Source organism: Monodelphis domestica, chromosome 8 (assembly GCF_027887165.1).
Source record: "Monodelphis domestica isolate mMonDom1 chromosome 8, mMonDom1.pri, whole genome shotgun sequence".
Classification (NCBI taxonomy): domain Eukaryota; kingdom Metazoa; phylum Chordata; class Mammalia; order Didelphimorphia; family Didelphidae; genus Monodelphis; species Monodelphis domestica.
Genome location: NC_077234.1, coordinates 59,232,911 through 59,254,929, shown reverse-complemented (window position 1 = coordinate 59,254,929; position 22,019 = coordinate 59,232,911). Strand labels below are relative to the sequence as shown.

The 22,019-nt window shown below is 38.0% G+C and overlaps 1 protein-coding gene across 2 annotated transcripts in view; it reads right to left on the bottom strand.

Annotated features, from left to right (window-relative positions):
• Positions 1 to 10,322: 10,322 nt before the first annotated feature.
• PID1 (phosphotyrosine interaction domain containing 1) overlaps positions 10,323 to 22,019 on the bottom strand; it is a 261,786-nt gene continuing 250,089 nt past the window's right edge. For both annotated transcript variants that reach the window (XM_007502140.3, XM_007502142.3), the window contains one exon: positions 10,323 to 12,498. In XM_007502140.3, the coding sequence (XP_007502202.1) occupies positions 12,022 to 12,498 (477 nt within the window). In that variant the 3' untranslated portion in view covers positions 10,323 to 12,021. The remainder of the gene's footprint in view (positions 12,499 to 22,019) is intronic.

Below are 22,019 nucleotides of genomic sequence, written 5' to 3'. Positions count from 1 at the left end.
CTAACACCACTGAGTTATTTGATGCTTTCAAAAGGTCTTTTGGATCACTCGCTGGGAGCTGACCTGTTCACTCTGTTTTCTACTTTGGCTTACCTTCCAGAAATACTTATTGTCAAGCTTTGAAATTGTCTTGTTCTCCTTGTTCCAAAATAATACTTGTAAGTTTATAAGTGGCATTTGACGTGCTTTGAGAATAGCTATCAATCTTCTTCCCTGTTTTGTTTTTGTGAAGAAAGCTTCTCTTTCTACAGCTGCCTTAGGGTTATGGGTTTCCTATTTAGTTCAGGACCTATGAGTTTCTCTTAAGCTTCTTCAGAGATGCGATGGTCCATTTTACAGTTCTAAAAATGTATGTTTATCCTGGTATCCTGTAGGTGCTCATTGCTTTCAATCTGTTATTATCCTTGAATTTTGATTTTAAGATGCCAATAATTGTTTTGACACACTCAGCCCCAGTTTTTCTCCTAATGCCTTTTTTTTCTGTGCCTGCTTCCTGAAGAACACCAAAGCATTAGTAAGGATCTCCCTGATTCATTGATCAACCTCTTTGGTCTTTATCTTTCTTCAGATTGCTCTTTCGCTAGCCATTGTATTCAGACTTCCCAGGTGAAAGTGACATTTCAATATCATTGGAGAATGAAGCTGCTTAATGTGTTTCTCAGTGGAACCATTTGGCTCAGTGTCCATCAACACTTCAGTGATTTGGAAATCTGATTATCATTTCCTTTTTGAACTTCAAGCCACAGTCGTCCTCTTTAGGACGTAAGGAAAATGGGTTCAAGGATTTATAGAAGCAACATAGGCTAGATCTGGCTCGTCGGAAATGTCAGCTGGGTGGCCCAATGGGTTCATAGGGACTAGATTTGAAACCAGTGTCCTCCTCTATGAAATGAAGATAATAAGAACCACTACTTCTCAGGTTTGTTATGAGGATCAAAAGAACTAATAAAGGTAAAGTGTTTTGGAAACTTTAAAGTGCCATAGAGATGCCAGCTGTTATTAATGTTTTATATTAAAATTTTTCCTGACATTCTTGTGTGGGTTGTTCAGCTGTGTCTGTTGTGTCTGATTCTTTGTGTTTCTTTTTGACATTTTGGGGGCAAAAATATTGGAGTGGTTTGCCATTTCCTTTTTCATCTAATTTGACAGATAAGGAAACTGAGTCAGCCAGGGTTAAGTACTTGCCTAGGGTCTCACAGCTAGTATCTGAGGCCAGATTTGAACTCAGGAAAAAGAGTCTTCCTGATCCCAGACTTGGTGCTCTCTCTCCATTGTACCACCTAGCTCCCTTGCTGACCCACAATATTCCAGTATGCTCATTTGAGTTTATTTTGAATCTCTGATTAAGCCAGGAATGTGGAACTAATTGATCTGCAATAATCCCATGTGATAATACAGGTAAAATGATTTGCAAACCTTAAATTGATAAAGAAATAAGAATATAATTGAATAGAAATATAATCTAAAATAAATAAATATAAAAGAATAGAAATAAGTTCTTATTCACTCTTACTTCAAGATTCTCCATATCCTAAGAGCCTTCTGATTTGTTTCTTCTTTATTTATATAGGAAATCTGGGACCTCACATTTCTATTGAGGTCTTAGGGATCTTCACTGAAATGACACCAAAGCAGGCCTGGAGATTGGGTGTCCTGGATGAGTTAATATCCCTAGTACTAATTTACACTCAGGGGGGTTAGGTGACTCAGTGATTGAGAGACAAGCCTGAAGATGGGAGGTTCAAATGTGAAACTTGAGATACGTCCTAGATGTGTGAGCCTGGGCAAGTCACTTGACCCCAGCCCTTATTGCTTTTCTGCTGTGGAATATTTACTATCAGTTCTAAGACAGAATTTAAGAGTTTTAAAGAAAGAAAATGAAAGAAATAGCACCAAAGTTTGATAGTCTAAAAAGAAGCCAATAATTGGGTGTCAGCTGGAATTTTCTTATCATATAGCTGTATGGCTTATTAATCTTATTAATTCACTAAGCATAAGATCTTAGAGCCACAGCAGACCTTTAGGTTGTCTATTCAGATCCCTTTGACAGCTGAGAAAATAGATGCAAGTTACCTGCTTAAGGTTATGTAGCCAGTAAGTATTAGAGCTGAGACTAACCCAGACTCACTCGCTACACATTTGGAACTCATTACTTGACAAAGGGATAATGAAGAGCATCCTGGGCCCTGCCATAAAGCATATGACACAATGCAGAGCCAGGCATGATATCAGGGGCTTATCTATAAGAAGTTGTATTCATTTATTCATCCACCATGGCCACAATTGCTTTGACAATATATGTGTAGGAAGGGCATCTAGAGGATGCAAAAGAATGAGCTCTGGTTTGGACTCAAGAAGACTCATCTTCCTGAGTTCAAATCTGGCCTCAGATTCATATAACTAGTTAAAAGTCAAGGCAGGGATGAAATTCTAGTCTTCAGATAATCACCTTCCAACTACTTTGCCCTTAGATTCCTAGGACTCAGAACAACGGAGAGGCTGAGCCATAACACCTCCATCTGGTGTTTTCCCAGAGTTGGGAAGACAGATACAGAGTCACTCAGTCACAAAGGATAGACTCAATTTTTTCAGTTAGCTCTAACTTCATTTATTTATAATTTTGTTCATTTATTCACCTGTTCATTTGTGAATTTGTTGCATTTAACATGCATTTATTTTCTCTCATTTCTACAATGCACCCTACTTGATGGGCCAGTGAGGAAATTCTTTGCTGGACTACACAGATGAAATACTCCTTATATCTGTTATCCCTGTGTAAGTAGTAGGTCAGAAAATACCTCTGCTGGTCCTTACTCTCATCCTTCTGTGAACTCGGTGTCTCATCTCCTTTCTCTCATCTCGTAGGGGATCCGGGACAAGGACGATAAGGGAGTAATAATAGAGAGGAAAGGGGAAAAAAGGTAAGAAAATTGCTAAGCAGTGGATGGATCTCAGTATTTAAAGTCGGAAAGATCTACCTCAGACACTTACAAGGTATATGATCCTGAGCAATTTATTTAGCCTCAGTTTCTTTGATTTTCCTCATCTATAAAATGGAAAGAATGACATTTTTTCAAAGGGTCATTATGAGGATAAAATGAGATATTTGTAAAGCACTTTGCAAACCAAAAAATGCTACAAAAACGTTAGCTGTTATTATTACTTGTTATTGTTTGGTCATTTCAGTTGTGTCTTGCTTTCCTTTGCTCCATTTGGGGTTTCCTGGCAGACATACTAGAGTGGTTTGCCATTTCCATCTCTAATTCATTTTACAGATGACAAACCAAGGAAAACAGGGTTAAGTGACTTGTCCAGGGTCATCGTTCATAAGTATTCAAGGCCAGATTTGAAGTCAGGAAGACTTTAGGCCATGCAGATGTCCCCAAATTATTACTACAGTACAAGAAATATTAATCAATGATAACTTAAATATTGTCTTGGAATAAACATCATAGGCTCTGAGAACATATACGGGGAATAGACTTAATAGAAAATGAACACTTCCTCTTCCCTCTGAAAATTCTTTGCAGAGAAACCCAAGTGTTAACATCTAGTGGCTTTCTAAATAAGCCTTTTCAAATCATAATATGTATTAGTAGCCTTGAAAATCATATATGTGAAGGGGAAAAAATCACATATTTGACTCTTCAGGTAAATCATCAGCATGGTGGTATGGACGGAACACTTAAGAGAGAAATATTTGGGTATTGTTGCTAGTCTCAATTCCTCTCTGACCTTGGCAAGTCAGTGAACCCCCTAATGTGATAGAGTTTTTTATGATCCTTAAAAAAATAAAACCTCTACTTGCCCATTGCAAAAAAAAAAGTGATTGATGTTCACTGAATAGAAAAGATTTTGGATTTAATTTATTTTAATAGCTCTTTACCTGTAGGCAGGAAGAAGAGATAGTCATTTTTTTGTCAGTAAAATGGCCATAATTTGAGCTAAGTAGGGGGTAGCATCAGTCTAAGTCATAGAAACTTACAAGGAAATGGAATTGTAGGACTTTCAAGGGCAGTTAGCACTGGGAAATACATTAATCTGCTGTCAATTTAAAGTGATTCTACTTAAAAGAAGAGATAAGTATCAAATGCAATCTGTAGGAGCATCTACTTACATTGTAATTATGTGAGAGTAATTTGTTGAATATTTGAAAACAATTCTAATCTGAATAAACAGGTAAACCTTCCAAAAATGTAAACATTCATCTTGTAATCTTATGTATCCTGTTCATTCACTCAATAAACAGGAACAAAAACAACAATTATAACACTATCTCTTGTATGACATTCTTAAAGGCATTATCCTGATTTTGTTGTTAGTCATTTTCAGTCCTGTCCCCTTCTTTGTTACTCCATTTGAGGCTTCCTTGGCAAAGATACTGGAGTGACTTGTCATTTCCTTCTCTAGCTTATTTTACAGATGAGGAAACTGAGGCATTCAGGTTTAAGTGACTTGTCCAGGATCACAAAGTCAGAGAAGTATCTGAGGTCAGATCTGAACTCAGAAAGGTGAGAATTCGTGACTCCAGAATGGCACACTATCCATTTGGCCACCTAACCGTTCTATAATTTTAATCTTAAATTTACAGATGAGATAAGTGAAGTTGAAATGTTCATTGAATTGTGCATGGTTACCCAGTGACTGTAATAAATATCTGCTATGAGATTTAATCCAGTGGTCATCTTAACACCAAATCTTGTGCTCTATCCAATAGCTAAGCTGCCTCTCATAAAATTTCAACGTAAATCAAGCTTGGACATACAATTATAGATTACACACTGATTACAAATGAGTCCAAAGTCGTAAGTTTTTATTGCTCTCATCTGCAAAAATGAAAGATGAAAACAAAAGGGAATTAGCCATCAGAAAAACTGGCAAGTAGAGGGAATACCAGAGCTTCCACATTTTTTCCCTCCTAAGCACTGGCCTTAGTAAAGAATATTGTTCCATTTTTTAATACAACAATGTTTAAATGGAGACTGTTGATAGGTTTCAACTTGTCTACACAATTCAAAGTACAACCGCCATGAGCAGACCAGTAATATTTCTTAGCTCTGATCCAGGACCTGATGGGCCAAGTTTTCCAAGACTAGATTCCATTTTTCCACTTGCAAATGACTGTGAGCTTTGGCCTAATATTGGCTCTTATTTTATGTGTGGGTGTTAATATTATAGATCCAGCTTTGCCACTGGAGAATTGAAAAGCTTTCACAATGTAGCTCTTTGCAAGTCCCACAAAACATGATCATTCGAGGGCCAACACTAGATCTCACACGATGGCCATCATTCTTATTTCATAAATCATGAAGTGGGGAAAAAACTGAATTTAATCAGAAGACTTTGAATTAAATATAGTTTCTTCCACTTATTAACTATCTGTGTGATCTTCTTAGCCTCAGTTTCCTCTGCAAAATTCTAAGCTTAGAATAAATGAATCATAGAGTCCATTCCATGATGATGCTAAAAATAAAATAAAATACTCCTTTTCCCTAAATAAAATAAAAATTTAAGACAAAATCTCTTTGATAACCAAAGACATGAGTCTAAAAATTGGACCACTTTTGCCCTTGCTAAGTCAGAAACAAAAGATCTGTAATTCTTCGTGAGTGGCTTTCTTTATGTGGTCACAGAAGCACCTTTTCCCTTTAGCCCTCTAAGAAAATCAAGTGGAAAATTAGATTACCAGTCCTGATCATTAAAATGAAAAAACAAAGTTAATGGCTTGCATTTCCAGGACCATTTACTACTTTTGAATAACCAATATTAGATGCCTTAGAAAACCCTGACAGCTTACTAAAACATTCCAAAAGAAATAAAGTCCACAAATCCTAATTTGTATGTTTCCTTTGGCAAAGAAAGCACAAAGAACTATCTTAGGATTTGTATTTTTACCAGCTCAGGTTTGTGTGTGTGATTATTCTTAATAGGAGTATTTGGGTTCTTTTGAAGCAATTTGCCGTTCCACATTTCTACTGTACTTTTACTGAATCAAGGGTTATGCTACCAGCCTCGATGTTCAAATCCTTCTATTCTGTGCTGTTACTAACTGGCTTCTCTCCATTTGGTTGAAGTTTAAAGAACAGCAGAAATTTTCATGCAAAACAACCTTTTGATGTGAAATGATCCCAACAAGCTGCATCATGGTAGTCCTGAGGACCATTAGAAACTTGGACGCCTCCCAATTACAATTATACCTGTGGGTGAGGTTTGCCTTTCTTTTATGCTAAGCCAGTGTAGGTTTCCGGGGGCCATAAGAGGAAGTATTTTTAGAATATTTAATGGGCTTTTTAAAGCATCATTATTATACCTCATTCCATCTCATCAAGAAAATAGTCAAGAGTAAGCCAACTATTTTAAGGTTTCATTGACCTACTACCAGTTTTTATTTTAGCAGACAATAACTGTCTGTAGGGCAAAACTGTAAGACTTCTTTGTATTGCCTAGGCTAGTAATATTTCTTTGGACTTTGAATAGGCAATACAGTCTCAAGTAAATCATTGTGTGATCTTGGCCAAGTCATCACACCTTTGGTTTTCAGCTCCTTCACTTCATGGCATAATGGAAACAGTGGAAGGCGTGGTGTCAAGAAGTATGAGTAGCACAGGGTAAGACAAGAGGGCTTTCTTTCCCTAGGGAGTCCATGCTTCCTCCCTACATGGTACAGCGATAACCATCACTATAATGGACATTTCTAGTTCAATCTATGGCTGAATAGGAATAGAAGGGAAGGCTCAGTGCCTTTCTCACTTCATGATTTGTGAGATAAGAATGATAGCCATCATGTGGGATCATTGTGCAGACAAGAGTAAATTTTTGGATAGAGGTTGAAAGAATAGCCCCTATTTTTCAAATGTGACTTTTCCCCTCTACCAACGAGCATTCTCATTTTCTAGGATCCTTCGTTATTTAGTCTGTCAGAAGCTGGATTTTGACACCATGGGACCTTGAATAAATAACTGTGCCATTATAAAATTATTTGCCTCTTATTTTGAAAATACTAAAAAAAATGATCCACACTATCTACTTGATGAAGCTGCTATGAGGAAAGCATTTTATATTTAATCAGGAGATGAGTCAAAAGTTGGAGTTGGGTTAGAGATCCTTCTTAACTCTAATTTTCAATGACCATGATAAAAAAAACTGCTTTATTTCTAAGTCCAAGAGAAGTGGTGCCCCAGCAGATGAACCATATTCTATTATGAGAAAAATGAAAACAAAATAATCCGATATTTTTCAGCTTTGACTTATATGCCTGAAAGTTTTGGGTCAAATCCAATTTACTCACCACTGATATCTGCAAGAAACTTCTGCTCTGATCTGAGAGCCTCAGTTCTGTTTTAGTCTCATATTTTATTCTATATCAACTTTTTTACACATAAGCACTATGTAGAGGAAGTAGACTGCAGCTCTTTATATTGGTCATTGGTGGTGGTGGCCATGGTGGATAGAGAACAAATGACTTTAAAGAAGAGATATGAGAAAATAACTTCTCGCCCTCTACACACACATACACATACTACTGTGAACTTTAAATTACTTTAAAACATGACCAATTAATTCAGATTTTATGTTACAAGCCTAAAGTTATCTTTATACTACACATACATTTTCTTCAAAAAAATGGGGCTGAGGAGTGTAAAGCATTCCAGATAAGGTCAAAATTTTTGATTGGTTAATTTTGCTCGATTTTTTCTCTTCTTTCTCTTTAAAAAACACATTGTTATAAAAGATGGCTCTCTGGAAAGGGTAGGAGAAGAGATACAAGGAAAAATCTAAGGAATGTAACAACAAGCTTAGCTAAAACTATTAACAGTAAAGAAAAATATACTTTACATGATTATTACAAAGTCATTGCTGAACCAAACCAAGCTCTAAAATGGTGCCCTCACAAGTTTTGTCTTATTGTCCTGAAAGTGACATATGTGCTAATACAGGGCGTTTTCACCCAGTTTAAGATTCAAGCATGTTTGACATCTGACTCTCTTTGGGTGGAGGTACTTTTCTCATCCACCTCTTAGATCCAGTGGAGGGAAAGTAATCAAAATGTTTCTTCATGCTTAATCTGAAATAAAACTTTTGGGTCTTTGCCCAGGCCAGGAACATCCTCCTTCCTCATTTAAGATTGTCCTATTGACTGTGAAGAAACATCTTACAAGAAAGGCTGACGAGGGTAAAATATTACTTTGCAATGTTGAAAGGCATAAAGCTGTGATAACAGACTTTTTATTATGAGTAGAAACATCAAAAGGGTTCCATCTGAGCTGTAACCGCACATCATCCAAATCACACAAACCAAAAACTCTGAGGACATGGTAGGTTCTACGCTGGGCTTTACCATTTCCTGGAGGTATGTCTCTGTCCCTTCATCTCATATCCTCATCAGGGATAAATAATAAGGGCCCTCCATAACCCTCAGGGTGGTTAGAAATATTAAATGAGGCATCATTTAAAGTTCATCACATGTAAAACCTATTGGAATTGCATGTCAGTTACAGGAAGGGGTTGTGGGGAAGGGAGGGAAAGAATATGATTTTTGTAAACATAGAAAAATGTCTAAATTAATTAATTAAATAAAATTCAATATTAAAAAATAAAATTCTTCGTCAAATATGGACTGCTCTGTACAGATAAGGATTATTAAAAAGATAGAGACAGATGGTGGGAACTCGATCCCAACTTTAGGACTGAAAGAGACCTTGAATTCATTTGGGTGAGTCGGGTGATTTTGCATACACTGGAAAGGAGACCAGAGCCTATCCATTACTTATCATCATTAGATCTGAGGCCATTTTTGTAAATCACTGTCAAAGTACAAAAGCAGAGATTTAAAATGCTTTTGTCTCCTTGACTATTTATTCCACAGGTATCAGAGCAACCTCTAGCCCAATCTCCTATTTTACAGTTGAGTGAATTGTGACCCAGAAAGGTTAAATAACTTGCTTGGGTTATAAGTTGAAAACAGAGTTCTCTGATTGCAAATCCAGAATTCTTCCATCTCCATTATCAAACTCAAGTGAATCAGACTTGGCTCTCCAAGACATTACAAATTGGCAAAGAGAACCGTGCCTTCCATTCAGCCTTTGAGTAGCTCAGCATCTCCAGATGACATGAGACAAAAGCCAAGCCAAGGACATGAGGGAGAAGGTATTGGTCATGCTCTATAGCTTTTCTTCCAGCTCAAGAGTCACCCAATGCCTCAGCAGGCTCTGGAATAAAGGTGTTGATTAAAAAAAGAGAGGGAAGCTTTGGAAGCATATTCAAGGACAGAAAATGAGAAAATTAAATAGCAGTCTCCACAACTTCTCTATGAAGAGGAAGGCAGTAACATTCCCTTGAGGGTCATCTCTTTGGCAGAAGTACACAAAGTCACCATTATTGTGTATCTACTATGAATTCCACGATGAGACCTTCCCCAAGTCATGGGTACTGACTGATTGGATGTGGTTTGACTCTTCTGAACCCACATCTTGAATGAGACATTTTAAGAACTTTTCCCCTTTGTTGAATTGCCAATGATTCAACCTCAGGATTCCCACAGTCAGAATTTATAAAGAAAAGTGTTAGACAGACAGCATGGTTTAGTGGATAGAAGGCCAGTCTTGAATTAGGAAGTCCTGATCAAAGACCTATTCTTGTACTAGCTGTGACTACTTAAATTCTCAGGGTTTCAGGCATCTCTTCAAGGTAGACATTCTTAATCTCTTTCCCCCTCACGGACCACTGTGGCAGTGCCACTTCTCAGAATAAGTCATTAAACTCACAAAATAAAATGCATATGATAATGTAAGAAATCAATTACACTGAAATTCAGTTGTTAAAATATTTTAACAGAAGTTTATAGATCCCACCTCTAAAAAAAGATATATTGTGAACAAAAGCTATTTTTGTTATCTTAATGAGCAATGAAATGCTGACACGTTTTTATCATCTTTTTTTTTTTGCTCTGACATTGCTTTGATGACATTTTCCATATTGCATCCTATAACACAACTGAAAATAAGGAAGAAGCCATTGTTTACATAATAAGAGCAAAAGATGACCAATGGGCAGCCCAGGTATTCCCAGTATTAAGGGAAATGATAAAGGTTGCAGTACATTAAATAAGACTATGAGCTCATGGGGGAGGTCATGGGCAAAAGTCACACAGCACAGGAAGGTATGGATCAATTGTCATTTGTATTTTTCCAGGGAGTGCCCATATATCCATTGCAGCACAATCTTTTACCATGGGGTAGTGGCAGTCCAAAGCATGTGTTAAGCACTGGTAAATGGAATCCAAGTCTTTAAAGAAAAAAAAACACACAAACACAATCCCAGAATTGGCATTTTACACCAAAAAGAGTGTAAAACTATTGAGCTTTATTAACTCAAACATATTTTTTATTAAAGTATGAATGCATTTATGCTAAAGAACAGTTTACATTGTAAAGCAACAAGCATGTTTTCAAGAGGTGCACATCCTCCCCAATATGTCTCCATGCTTATTCTACATGCTTTAAACACTGGACACACGCACAGGCGCACACATACACGCACGCGCACACATACACACACATACGGATACACATACCAAACACAGACATAGAGCTAGCTGGATTTGATTAGCTTTCATTTAAGGCTTCTGTAAGGTGCCCTAGTGCCCCTAACATTACCATGATTAAAAACAAACTTTTTTTTTTTAATAAAGGAGCAGCATTACCTGCAAACTATGAATCTGCTCTTGGCCTTAAATGTATTTATTGTAACAAGTCCTTTTTTTGTTGTTTAAATCTTATTCATATTGACTTTTTTTGCACTTATGAAATTTGAGGATCATCCTATCCCCAGAATGGGAAAATTACAGGCATTCTTAATGAGAGCTTCTCCGCAGGAATAATAATTCAACACTGGTCCCAGTGAACTGGCATCTTTAAAATGATGGAGTTCTATCTCCCTTTAAAGTAACTTGGTCAAGATATCTCTGAATGTGCAGAGAGAGCTACTGACGATCAATTTATAAGCAATGATTTTGTGACTGAGATTCTCATGGGGGAAGAAAAGATTTCCATGCTCTTATTGATTCTGATTTAAGGCTGGTTAAGGAGGAGTTCAGGGACTGAATTATCAACCCCCTAAACAGCCACAAATCAAGACTGGAGAAAAATACATAGAAAATGGAGCAAATATAGTGTGTGGTTATTTTTATATTGTTTTTTTTTGGGGGGGGGAGTTTGTTTTTTATTCCCTTTGGGTACCCTGCAGTGTATGTTAAGAAATTATCATTTTAGAGATGATAAGAGAGTAAATGTGTGTGAGTGAGTGTGTGTGTGTGACACAAGTAGCTGCAGGTACATTAAGAAAATAGAGGAAGTAAATAAGATCATATAGTATTTGATATATTTGTAAATAAAATCATCTTTAACTGTGAATTAACTGAAGAATGTCAGGTGGTTAGTCTAAAAGCCAAAGGACATCTGTGTTGGTTCACATATGACCAAGAGATTTTTGAAATATGCCATGGGAGAGAATTCTGTAGATTATCCTTTTCTATTCCCCTGGGAATGTATGCTCCAGCATCAGGGCCCACCTCCCACCCCACCCCCCACCGCTGCTATGAATACCCCCGGAACATCTGACAATTTCTTGGTGGGTTTCATAAGGCAAATTGGAAGGAACCAATAGCTGAAGAAAAGAAACCTGGTAAACAACAGGCTGTAGAATATTTCAAGAGGATGGAGAGCATCAGCATGGACGGGTCTGGGGCCAGGAGGAGAGGGGAAATTGGGAAGGGGAATGAACAGAAAAATAAGATTTCTTTCCCCTCTCCTCACATTCACGGCAGCAGCAGATTTCAATGTAACATAATTACTTTAATGATGCATATCTTTAGGTTCTCAATTGCTCTTTTGATTTTAAAAAGCTTGGTCAGCCAAGTGTTTGGCAGTCTTTTCATCCCCAATTTGAATCATTGCTTATTCATCTATCAGCTCCTATTTCCAAGGCCATGACAGCCTCTTGCTGAACCACTGACCAGTGACCTCAGCCATCATCGGATTCCAATTCCTGAGAGACTTCTTCAGATGAGCTGTTCCGATGGATCCGGCCATCACTCTTCATGCTGTGGAATGTCTTCTTGAAGGCTTCCATCATGGCATGAGCTAGCTTCTTGGCTTCTAGCTTGCTTTCACACTCTACAGCATGGCAGTCCATCTGGTAGGACAGGTCATCATTGATCTCCCTGTAGACCCAGGCAAAGATATTTGGGCTTACGTTATGGTCAGCGGTACAGTAGGCGATGCGAGCCACCTGGAAGGTATCCATATGGACGGTAGCCTCTCCTTTCAGGTCAAGGTGATGGAGCCAGACTTGGAAGGGTCGGATTTCCAGGAGAGCATTAGCTGGGAAGACATCTTCTCTGGCCAGTGTATGCTTCTTCCAGAGCTCAATGACTGGCTTTTCTGTGCAGCCAGATAAAAATTGCATCCCTGTTGTGGAGACTTTGCCCAGATACGTTACCTGCAAAGACAGGCATGGAGAGAGAAAGAGAAAAGAACAAGGACAAACATTATTTTACTAAAATTAAACATTTCCTAAAATAGGCATATTTTAATTGGTTCAGGCTCAGACTAGGGATGTAGAGTTTCAGAACGCCTCTAAATTAAAAATGGTGCCATCCGTCTCTGAACTTAACAGAATCTACTAAGTATTGTTGAGTTCCTCTTGAAAGCAACGTGAATTCAAAAGCAGCCTGTCTCTTTGTCAGTTTAGAGAGAAATGTTATGAATAAATTTTATTTATTATTTTCTTTAAATTCAGAATGGGAATCAATTCAATTTTATTTTCTGTAAAACATAATTTAATACTTTCAAGAAATGAGAAGCCTATAGCATCAGAAAAAAATCTCTATTAAAGTTATTTCCTAGACTGACCTCATTTTCACGTTATCCAGTGTTTGATTTTACATAAGAATTAGTGTATGTGGATTATGTCTAGCAATTGCCCAAGCCCAGGAGAAGACTCATTATATGATGCCCTGAAGGACCGTGATTTTAGTTATAAAAACATTAGAAAATCCTGCAATAGTCTATTGCTTGTCAACCACCAAAAAGTCTCTTGCCTGGGTAGGATATGCTATATTATGATGATGGATGAAATGATAGGCCAAACTCTAAAGTTCAGGATGCTTCAACATGTTAATGTTTCTGATGATTTCATGGAAAAATCAAACGAATCCTTCAATATCATCATACAATCGCAGCTAAATAAAAAGCAACGGAAGGAAGAGTTGTACCCTGGTTTTCAAAAAAGAATCAGAGGTTGATTAATTTCCTATTACTATATTTTGGTAACAGTTCATCGGGGTGAATACAAATGACACAGGAATTTATGAATACTCATTTGGGGAGGGATCTGTGATTTCATTAGTATAGGGAGTTTCCAGTGAGCAAATTCCCTCTACTACTGTAGATGTGAACTTCCTGCAAATTACAGTCTTAGATAGATGCCCAAAGAATTTAGAGATTAATGACTTGTCCTGCCGGGGTCACACAGACAGGACTCATCAGAAGAAGGTCAAGAATTCAAACCTTTCTGCTTTCAGAAGTCACCTCTCTATTCGTCCCTCCATATGGCCTGTTATGAATAATCATGCAAAATGAACATTTTTTAATGTTCACCTTCCATCTTAGAATCAATTAGAATCTTAGAATCAATACTGTGTATTGGTTCCAAGGCAGAAGCGTGGTAAGGGCTAGGCAATGGGGGTTAAGTGATTTGCCCAGGGTCACACAGCTGGGAAGTGTCTGAGGCCAGATTTGAACCTAGGACCTCCCATCTCTAGGCCTGGCTCTCAATCCACTGAGCTACCCAGCTGCCCCTGAACATTTGTTTTTTGTAATATACTTCTAGTTTTCATTTAAGCTTCAAAGAGTGTAGAGGGGAAGAAGTACAGCAATGTGGTCTAATGTAAAAGTTCATTCTTTCTGGTATATATGGCAGCAAGGAATACCTATGCTTCTCTTTGGTAGAGAGACAAGTTCTAAGGTGGGAAAAAAGTACCAAAATACACAATCAGCTTTGTTAAGTTTGTTGAAATTACATAGGGGCTCAGATTGGGAGAGAATTATGGAATACACTCATAAAACTTTACTACGAGTTCACTATAGATTGGACTTATTTGCCCCAAAGCAATTTCAACATGGTGAAATTCTTGCAACACAGAAAAAGAATTGGACTTTTCCCACAGAAATATTTGTCCCTAGAATTAAGTATTATCATTAAAGGTTTCTACTATTTTGTTGTTTTCATTTTTTACCAATTACATGTAATAAGTTATGTGACTGGACTTATCTCCTTCCCTCCCTTCCTTTCCCCTTCCCTGTGCTGGCAGGCAATTGGATCTGGGTTATACATGTATTATCATGCAAAACATATTTCCACATTGTTCAGTTTTGTAAGGGAGTGATCTTATAAGACCAGAACCCTAAATGCAAACCCAAATAAACAAGAGAAGAAAGTATGCTTTCATCTGCATAGAACTAAATACTTTGAATCCAATAAAAATTTCTTTGGGAGAAGTTCTGGAGGGAAAAGGAGGGAAGTGGTCCAAAGAATAATTAGAATAGTTCAAGTAATTTATAAGATAATTATTAGATTTTCAATCAATCTAGAGCTACATTCCTCGAATATACTTTAGAACACTGATAGCTTATGCATCATATAGAACGATACTAAAGCTGGCATAGAAATAACATTGGGTTTTTTGTTTCCCATTCCACTCATCAATGACACACTAGCCAGCATATACCAAAAATGAGAACAAGAAACAAATTTGTACTCATGTATTCCTAAGATGGAATCATTCTTTAAAAATAAAAACTGTCTTGGCTTGACACCCAATAATTTTTTTTATTCCTTATCCCTCTCTCTACCAATTTCTCTGCAACATTTGATTGTGTTGGTTTCACTTCTATTCTACCCTCCTGATTTTGTGACCACTCTTCAGTTTCTTTCTCTGAATCATGGGCTTGCTGCCTCCTACAAGTGACTAATCATTCTCTCTACGGTTTATCCTTGGCTTTTTCTATCTCTGTTCTCTCCTTTGATGATTTTATCGCTTTTTCCTTCAAAGCCAAGTTCATGTGTGACTTCCTTTATGAAGTCTACCCTTATAAAGTATCTCTCTCTCTCTCTCTCTCTCTCTCTCTCTCTCTCTCTCTCTCTCTCTCTCTCTCTCTCTCTCTCTCTCTCTCTCTCTCTCTCTCATTTTGTTGTCCTTTACTTTTCCTATTTTGTATCATACGATTTTTGAACATGCCATAGCCCTCTAAATTAGATAATTTAGATAATAAAATAATTAGATTATAGATTAGATAATAAATTCTTAAAGAAAAGCAATTTTGTTTTTCATTTCCGAATCTCCAAAACTTAGCACAGTGCTAGTATATAGCATTGAACTGAATTGAGTTAAATTATAAAATCATCTATTTTATCAGAAACCACATACAAGCAATGGGATGGTTTACCTTCATGATCAAACTCTGCAGTGGAGGCATTTCTATGTATAAATGGAGATACCCAACATTTTAGGACTTAATTTGCTCTTCCCACAAGCAAAACCAACATATTTCAGAGATAACTTTCATTACACAGTGGGATAACCAAAAGGGTTTGTGATATGAAAGATTCAGGTGGGCACCAGTTTCTATCTTCTCAACATCTCTTGTGCATTCCCCCTCCTCTCCCATTTATCCCCTGGTCTTGGCAGTCATTACCTCATGCCCAGACTATCACAATAGCCTATTGGCTGATCTTTTTTTTTGTCAAGTCCCTTCTTGCTCCAATCGACACAGTCAAATTAATCTTCCTATAGCATAAGCCTGATCATGTCACCCCACTGATTTGATCAACTACAATGGCTCTCCAGTGCCTCCAGGATCAAATATAAAATCCTTGGTTTGGCTTTTAAAATCCTCCATAACTGGACTCCTTCCTACCCTTTCAGCCTTTTTATATGCTCCTCCTACCCCCCATAACTCCTACATAAACACTCCACATACTCTGATCCAGTGCTGTTCTTCACACCAGACACATCATTTCTAGAATGGGCATATCTATGAGCTGTCTTCCATGTTTGGTACTCTTAAATATTTACCTCTATCTCCTAGCTTCCATCAAATCTCAGCTAAGTTTTACTTTCTCCTGGAAGCATTCCCACTTCTTGCTAGTTCCTTCCTTTGGTTGATTATTTACAATGTATATTTTGCTTAATCCATATCATGGAAGAGGAAACTTGGGTTCACAGATGTTGTGACTTCTAAGGCACATAAGTATTAAGCATAATAGCCCAAACTCAAATCTAGGCCTTTTACTCTAAACCCAGTGACCTTTCCATTACATGGCGTTATCATTAGTGGCAACGAAACTAAGGTAGGTTCGATGCAGCATTCTGAAAGAAAGTATCCCCCATTGCTCTTATAAATGACCCGATCTACCCTGCTGATGAAGAAATGAAACAAATATGCTTAGATATGTTTCTCCAGTTGTTTCTGGAGTACTGGATCTGCCATTTCATTGGTCAGTTCTCAGTGGAGGAGCTCCTAGTGAAGAAGAGTCCTTTGCCAATACAGATGAACTCCTTCTCTATAATTAAGAGTCTTAGAGTGTTATGTGGAGAAAGTGGAGAAAGTGGAGAAAGACCTTACTTCTCAGTTTGGAAGGTGATACAGTGGATAGAGTGCCAGGTCTAGAATACTCATCTTCATGATGAAATCTGGCCTCAGACACTTACTCTGGGCAAGTTATTTAACCCTGTTTGCCTCAGTTTCCTCATCTATAAAATTAGCTGGAGAAAGAAATGATAAATACTCTAGTATCTTTGCAAAGCAAACCCCAAATGGGGTCACATGGTGTCAGACACAATTGAAAAAATGACTGAATAACAAGGTTACTAAACCCTTAGAAATCCACGTAAAGGAGAAAGCACACATGCACATTGGTCACCAGAATTTTATCTTAGGAAGCAGCTAGGTGCCATAGTGGGAGGTCTGTGGGGTCAGAAAGACCAGATTCTGAAACCCACTTTATATATTTGTCAACAGTACAAACTTAGGTAAGTCATTAATCTCTCTCAGCCTTAGCTCAATATGAAATACAGATAAAAGTGGCATTAACAAGATTATTGTGAGGAATAAGTGAGATAATTTATACAAAAGTTATGCAAAATGTTTTGCAAACCTTAAAGCACTATACAAATGTTAGCTTTTATTATGATAAAACTTGTAATTTTCCCATTTAAAATACAAAATTGAGGAAAAATCCCAATTCTCATAGATCATCATAAATTTACAGTTGGAAATGATTTCAGAGGTCATGAAGTCCAACTTTCTCAGTTAGAGAAGAGTAAACTTTAGAGGGCCTGAAAGGTTAAACAATATGGCCAAGATTACACAAGTGAGGGACAGACCAGATCCTATTGATTTCAAATCAAGGGCTCCTTCCTCCAACAGCATGTTGTATCCATCTATCTATCCATCCATCCATCCATCCATCCACCCATCCATCCATCCATCCATCCACCAATCCAACTATCTATCTATCTATCTATCTATCTATCTATCTATCTATCTATCTATCTATCTATCTAATTTCCTCACCTTCCTACTTAGAATCAATAGTCTATACAGGTTCCAAGGCAGAAGAGTGGTAAAGGCTGGGCAATAAGGTTAAGCGATTTTCCCAGGGTCACACAGCTAGAAGTGGCTGAGACAAGATTTGAACCCAGGATCTCCTGTCTCAAGGTCTGGCTCTACATCATCTGAGTCACATAATTGCCCCTGCCTCCTTTAATTTAGATTACTGAAGTGATGGGACTTTTGGTCCAGCTCTGAAATTAATGAGGTTTCTATAATAATAATAAAAGGAATGACTCCTAAACCTAAATGAGATTCTTCTCTCATTATCCCTAACACTCCATTAGCTTCATCTCTTAAAGTATTTCCAAGCTTGGAGACACAGAAGAGTTTATATAGGGATTTACTTGGATTGTCCCAGTTGACTGCTATTTATGAACAAGGGCCAAATGCCTGCCCAAATGTTCCAATGTGCCCAGTGCCCTGAGGAGGTAGGAGTGTGCCAAAGAATTTCTGCACTTGTAATTTACCACAGATGCCAGGGAATGAATTGACAGTCCCTCCATGCGAGGGGGAAAATGCACCCTGGTGCCACAAAACAGACAAATTTATTAGTGCTACCAGTTCCATGGCGGCTTTGTTGCAAACAGAAGGACAGGACTTGGTTAGTCTGTTAGCCAAAGCAAATTGCATGTGCTAGTTTTTTTATGATGAAATTATCCAGCTTGGCTAGAATATTTTCAGATGTTCCTTTTATTGACTTTCATATATCCTGATACAATGACCTACTTGCTAGTGCATGTTCACACACACACACACACACACACACTCCCCCACACTGAGTCATTTTGTCTCATTTATAGCACTGGGTCATCAATCCAATGAACCTCAAATACTTGTCTTTCCGCATCGTTAAAAAAACGTGCTTGGCAATCTGGAAATGGCAAAGATATCGATAAGAGATATCACTAATGAAAGGACATTGCTCATAGGAAGCAAGAAAATCTGAGTTCAAATATCAGCTCCACCATCTGTGTGACCTCAGGCTACTCACAACCTCTCATCATCTGTAAAATAAGGCAGATGAATCAGATGTCGTGTAAGTTCCCTTCCAGCTCTAAAACTATGATTTTATGTTCCTCAAAGAAGTTTAGGTAGGAAGAAGCAACCTAAGAACTGTGCACGTTAAGTCTCTCTAGACATGCAAAGAAAAATCATGGGCTCCTGAAGATACAGACAGTCTCCCCTGAGAATGACCCCATTAAATCAGCACTCCTCTCTCTCGTCCCTGATGGCCCACATTCTGGAATCCTAACCTACTTCTATTCATTCTCTCTTTGTAAGGCAATTATTTACTACCCGCCAGCATGTTCCATAATTTCCCCATTAAGTCCTTCTCTGCAGTTTGGCACTTACTCACATTGTTTACTACCAGTCTGCTGAAACATACTATTCAGCCCATTCTTGGAAAAATCCAAAGTGAATTGCCCCCTTCATTTTTACAGATTATCTTGACAAAAATACAGTGTGTGGAATAATTCTTTAAGATAAGTACAGAGGACCATACCATAACACAGGTTCATTTGTACTGTGCACCAAGTTATGAATCCTATTACTGAGGAATGACTTCATTCATTCACTCACTTGTTCACTCAGGAAATAATTACTGAAAACCTACCCATTGTTCCTAAGCACTAGGATGGAGGGAATACAAGCATAAACAAATTAGATATTGTCCTTGCCCTCCCAGCCCTTAAGATTTATGGGATAATGCAAAGTTGAATATGCTTAGTGCAATAAAAGAGAATAACAGTAATTTTTAAAGAGTTCTTTCGGAGACAGAGACAGACAGACAGAGACAGAGACAGACAGAGAGAGAAAGAGAGAGACACAGAGAGAGAGAGACAGAGACAGACAGAGAGAGAGACAGAGACAGAGACAGAGAGAGACAGAAAGGTAGACACAGAGAGAGACAGAGAGATGTCAAATGGAGGGAAATGATTCATACAGGAGGTGATATGTTAGCTAGACTTGAATAGGGTTTCAACATTTCAACAGGCAGTGAAGACAGAGTTTAGGAAGCTGTTGAAGGATGGCTGGGGGCGTGGAGGGGTGGAGGAGAGTGAATAGCACCACAGGGTGTAGAAACAACAAATAATCTGGTCTGGCAAGAGCACAGGGTATGTTTAGAAAAGTAGTAAGAATTAATACTGTCCAAAGAAGGAGACTGCCAAGCAAAGATGTCCTGAATGCTGGGCTAAAGAGGATATATTTTATTCTGAAACTCAAAGTCTGGCACACAGTAGGCAGTTAATTAATGCTACCTGTAAATGTCAGTTACTGAAAATGAATCAATGTAAAGTAGTTTTAGCTTGTTTATTGCAATGCTGGCCTCAACACAACTGAATAAAATTATTACAAAAGGTAGCAAGTACTCTTTGATGTTACTGGTAATCATGGACCCTTTTCCTTGGGGCATTTGTTTAGTTTTCATAATAAACAGCAACAAAAAATTGTCTGATCATCACAGCTGATACTTTTCTCCACCTAACACTGATGAATTATTTTGCATATATTTTGTATTTACTGATCTATGTGCATGGTGACCTCCTGTACAATAAGCCTCTTGAGGGAAAGGATTGTTCTGTTTCTGCATACTCAACCCTTAAAATAGTGCCTTAAACATAGTAAGCATTTAATAAATATTTATGGTAGTAAATTAAATTCAGTAGGAAGTTTAGTTGCAAAGTTGCAAAGTGAAGTTGCAAAGCAAAAAGGTGATCAGACTATGGACACTGGATCTGGCAGTATCTTATATGGTGGTTTGGAAGGGGATGAGGAACTAGGGATGGGGAGTCCATTTAGGAAGCTGCTAAAACAATCCAGGCAAGAGATATGAGGGGCCCGAACTACAGTTCTGGATATGGGAATGAAAATACCCATTTCCTCTCCATGGAATGGAGACCCTATAAGATGGCTCGTCTCTGTGTTGTCATTCTTTGGTAGAAAGGAATGGATCCATTATTACTATGCCCTTTTTCATACAGGAAGTTTTATTTGGCACATTTTCCCCCGTATTGCTTCCTACTCCCCACAACCCAATAAGACTACAGGCTCTATATCCAAGACTGAGTAGATTCTGACCAGCAACATGCCTCAACACAGATGTCAGGCTTGGTAAATGAAAATCCTATTTATTATTTTGCCTGCCTATGAAAGACTCAAATGTTTTCTACATAAATAGGCTCTTTCTTAAGCCTAATTCTTAAAAGCAGTAAACTCCCATAGCAACAAAATAGCTAGGAAAGAACTAAGCCACCATTTTGCTGCCTAATCTTAGTTATCCCAATATATGCCAACGTTAGTTTTGTCTCTCATGCCATCCCAGAGAATTGCCACCTATAAATATCAGATGGGACGAGCTATTATTCTTCTAGAGGAAGAAAAGGCAAATTAGAGGAAAAAAAGAGAGGTGATGGTTTTAAAAGGCCAAGAAACAGGAATATCTTTCTTTGCCCACAGAAAGACATGTGGGATGAACAAGAGTCTCACTGTAAGAGAAATGGACTAAGGAGAATAGGAATGCAGGGAGATATTTTCCCCTTTCTGTCCACTAATGACACATATTGATGCTCAAAATATAGACACGGGAAACTTGTGTAAATAGGGTTTGCTCAATATAAGCTGAAGAAATTATTTCAGAACTGTCCTTTGTGCATGGAAAGAAAGCCATGGGTGTCTTGCCAAGGTCAGTGTCGGACTGTCTGCTGTAGAATATCAAGCCAGGCGAGGCAGAACAGCTCCGGAATTTCTCATTTATACACATGAAGTTTCTGACTGCGCGGCAGCCAGCTTTTTCATTCATGAATCACGATTCTTTGTTCATTTGTCAGAGTTCAAACCTTGTTTTCCAGAGGTTCATCTTTTTGACTCTGCCTAAAATCTGCAACTACTTCCTTCAGATGGTAAATAACCAGTATTCTATTTTGGGCTGAGAAGCCACTTTTAGGAATCTGGGATTGCATGGCTCTTGGGGGCAAAATGAAAGAAGGGCAGTGTCAGGCTGTCCTGAGACAGGAAAAAGAATCAGAAATTATCTTGGGTGGAAGAACCCAAACATTCCATCCCCCTCAGAGCCTCCTCCTTTCCAAACTGTATAAATCCTCTCCAATTCTGCCTCCACCCAAGCTCACAAACCTATGAAGAAGATGTATTAAGAGCAAAGAGCCTATTTCCTTTCCAAGAACTTCATAGTTTAAATTTCCTATCTTTTAGGGGAGGAAGTTTCCCTTTTCTCAGAGAGAGAGAGAGAGTTTAGTTAATTTGGGGGCTAAAAATGGGGAAATAAGTAAGAATCAGTCAGAATGAGGACGGAAGGGAAGATAAATACTCAAACATCTTGATCCA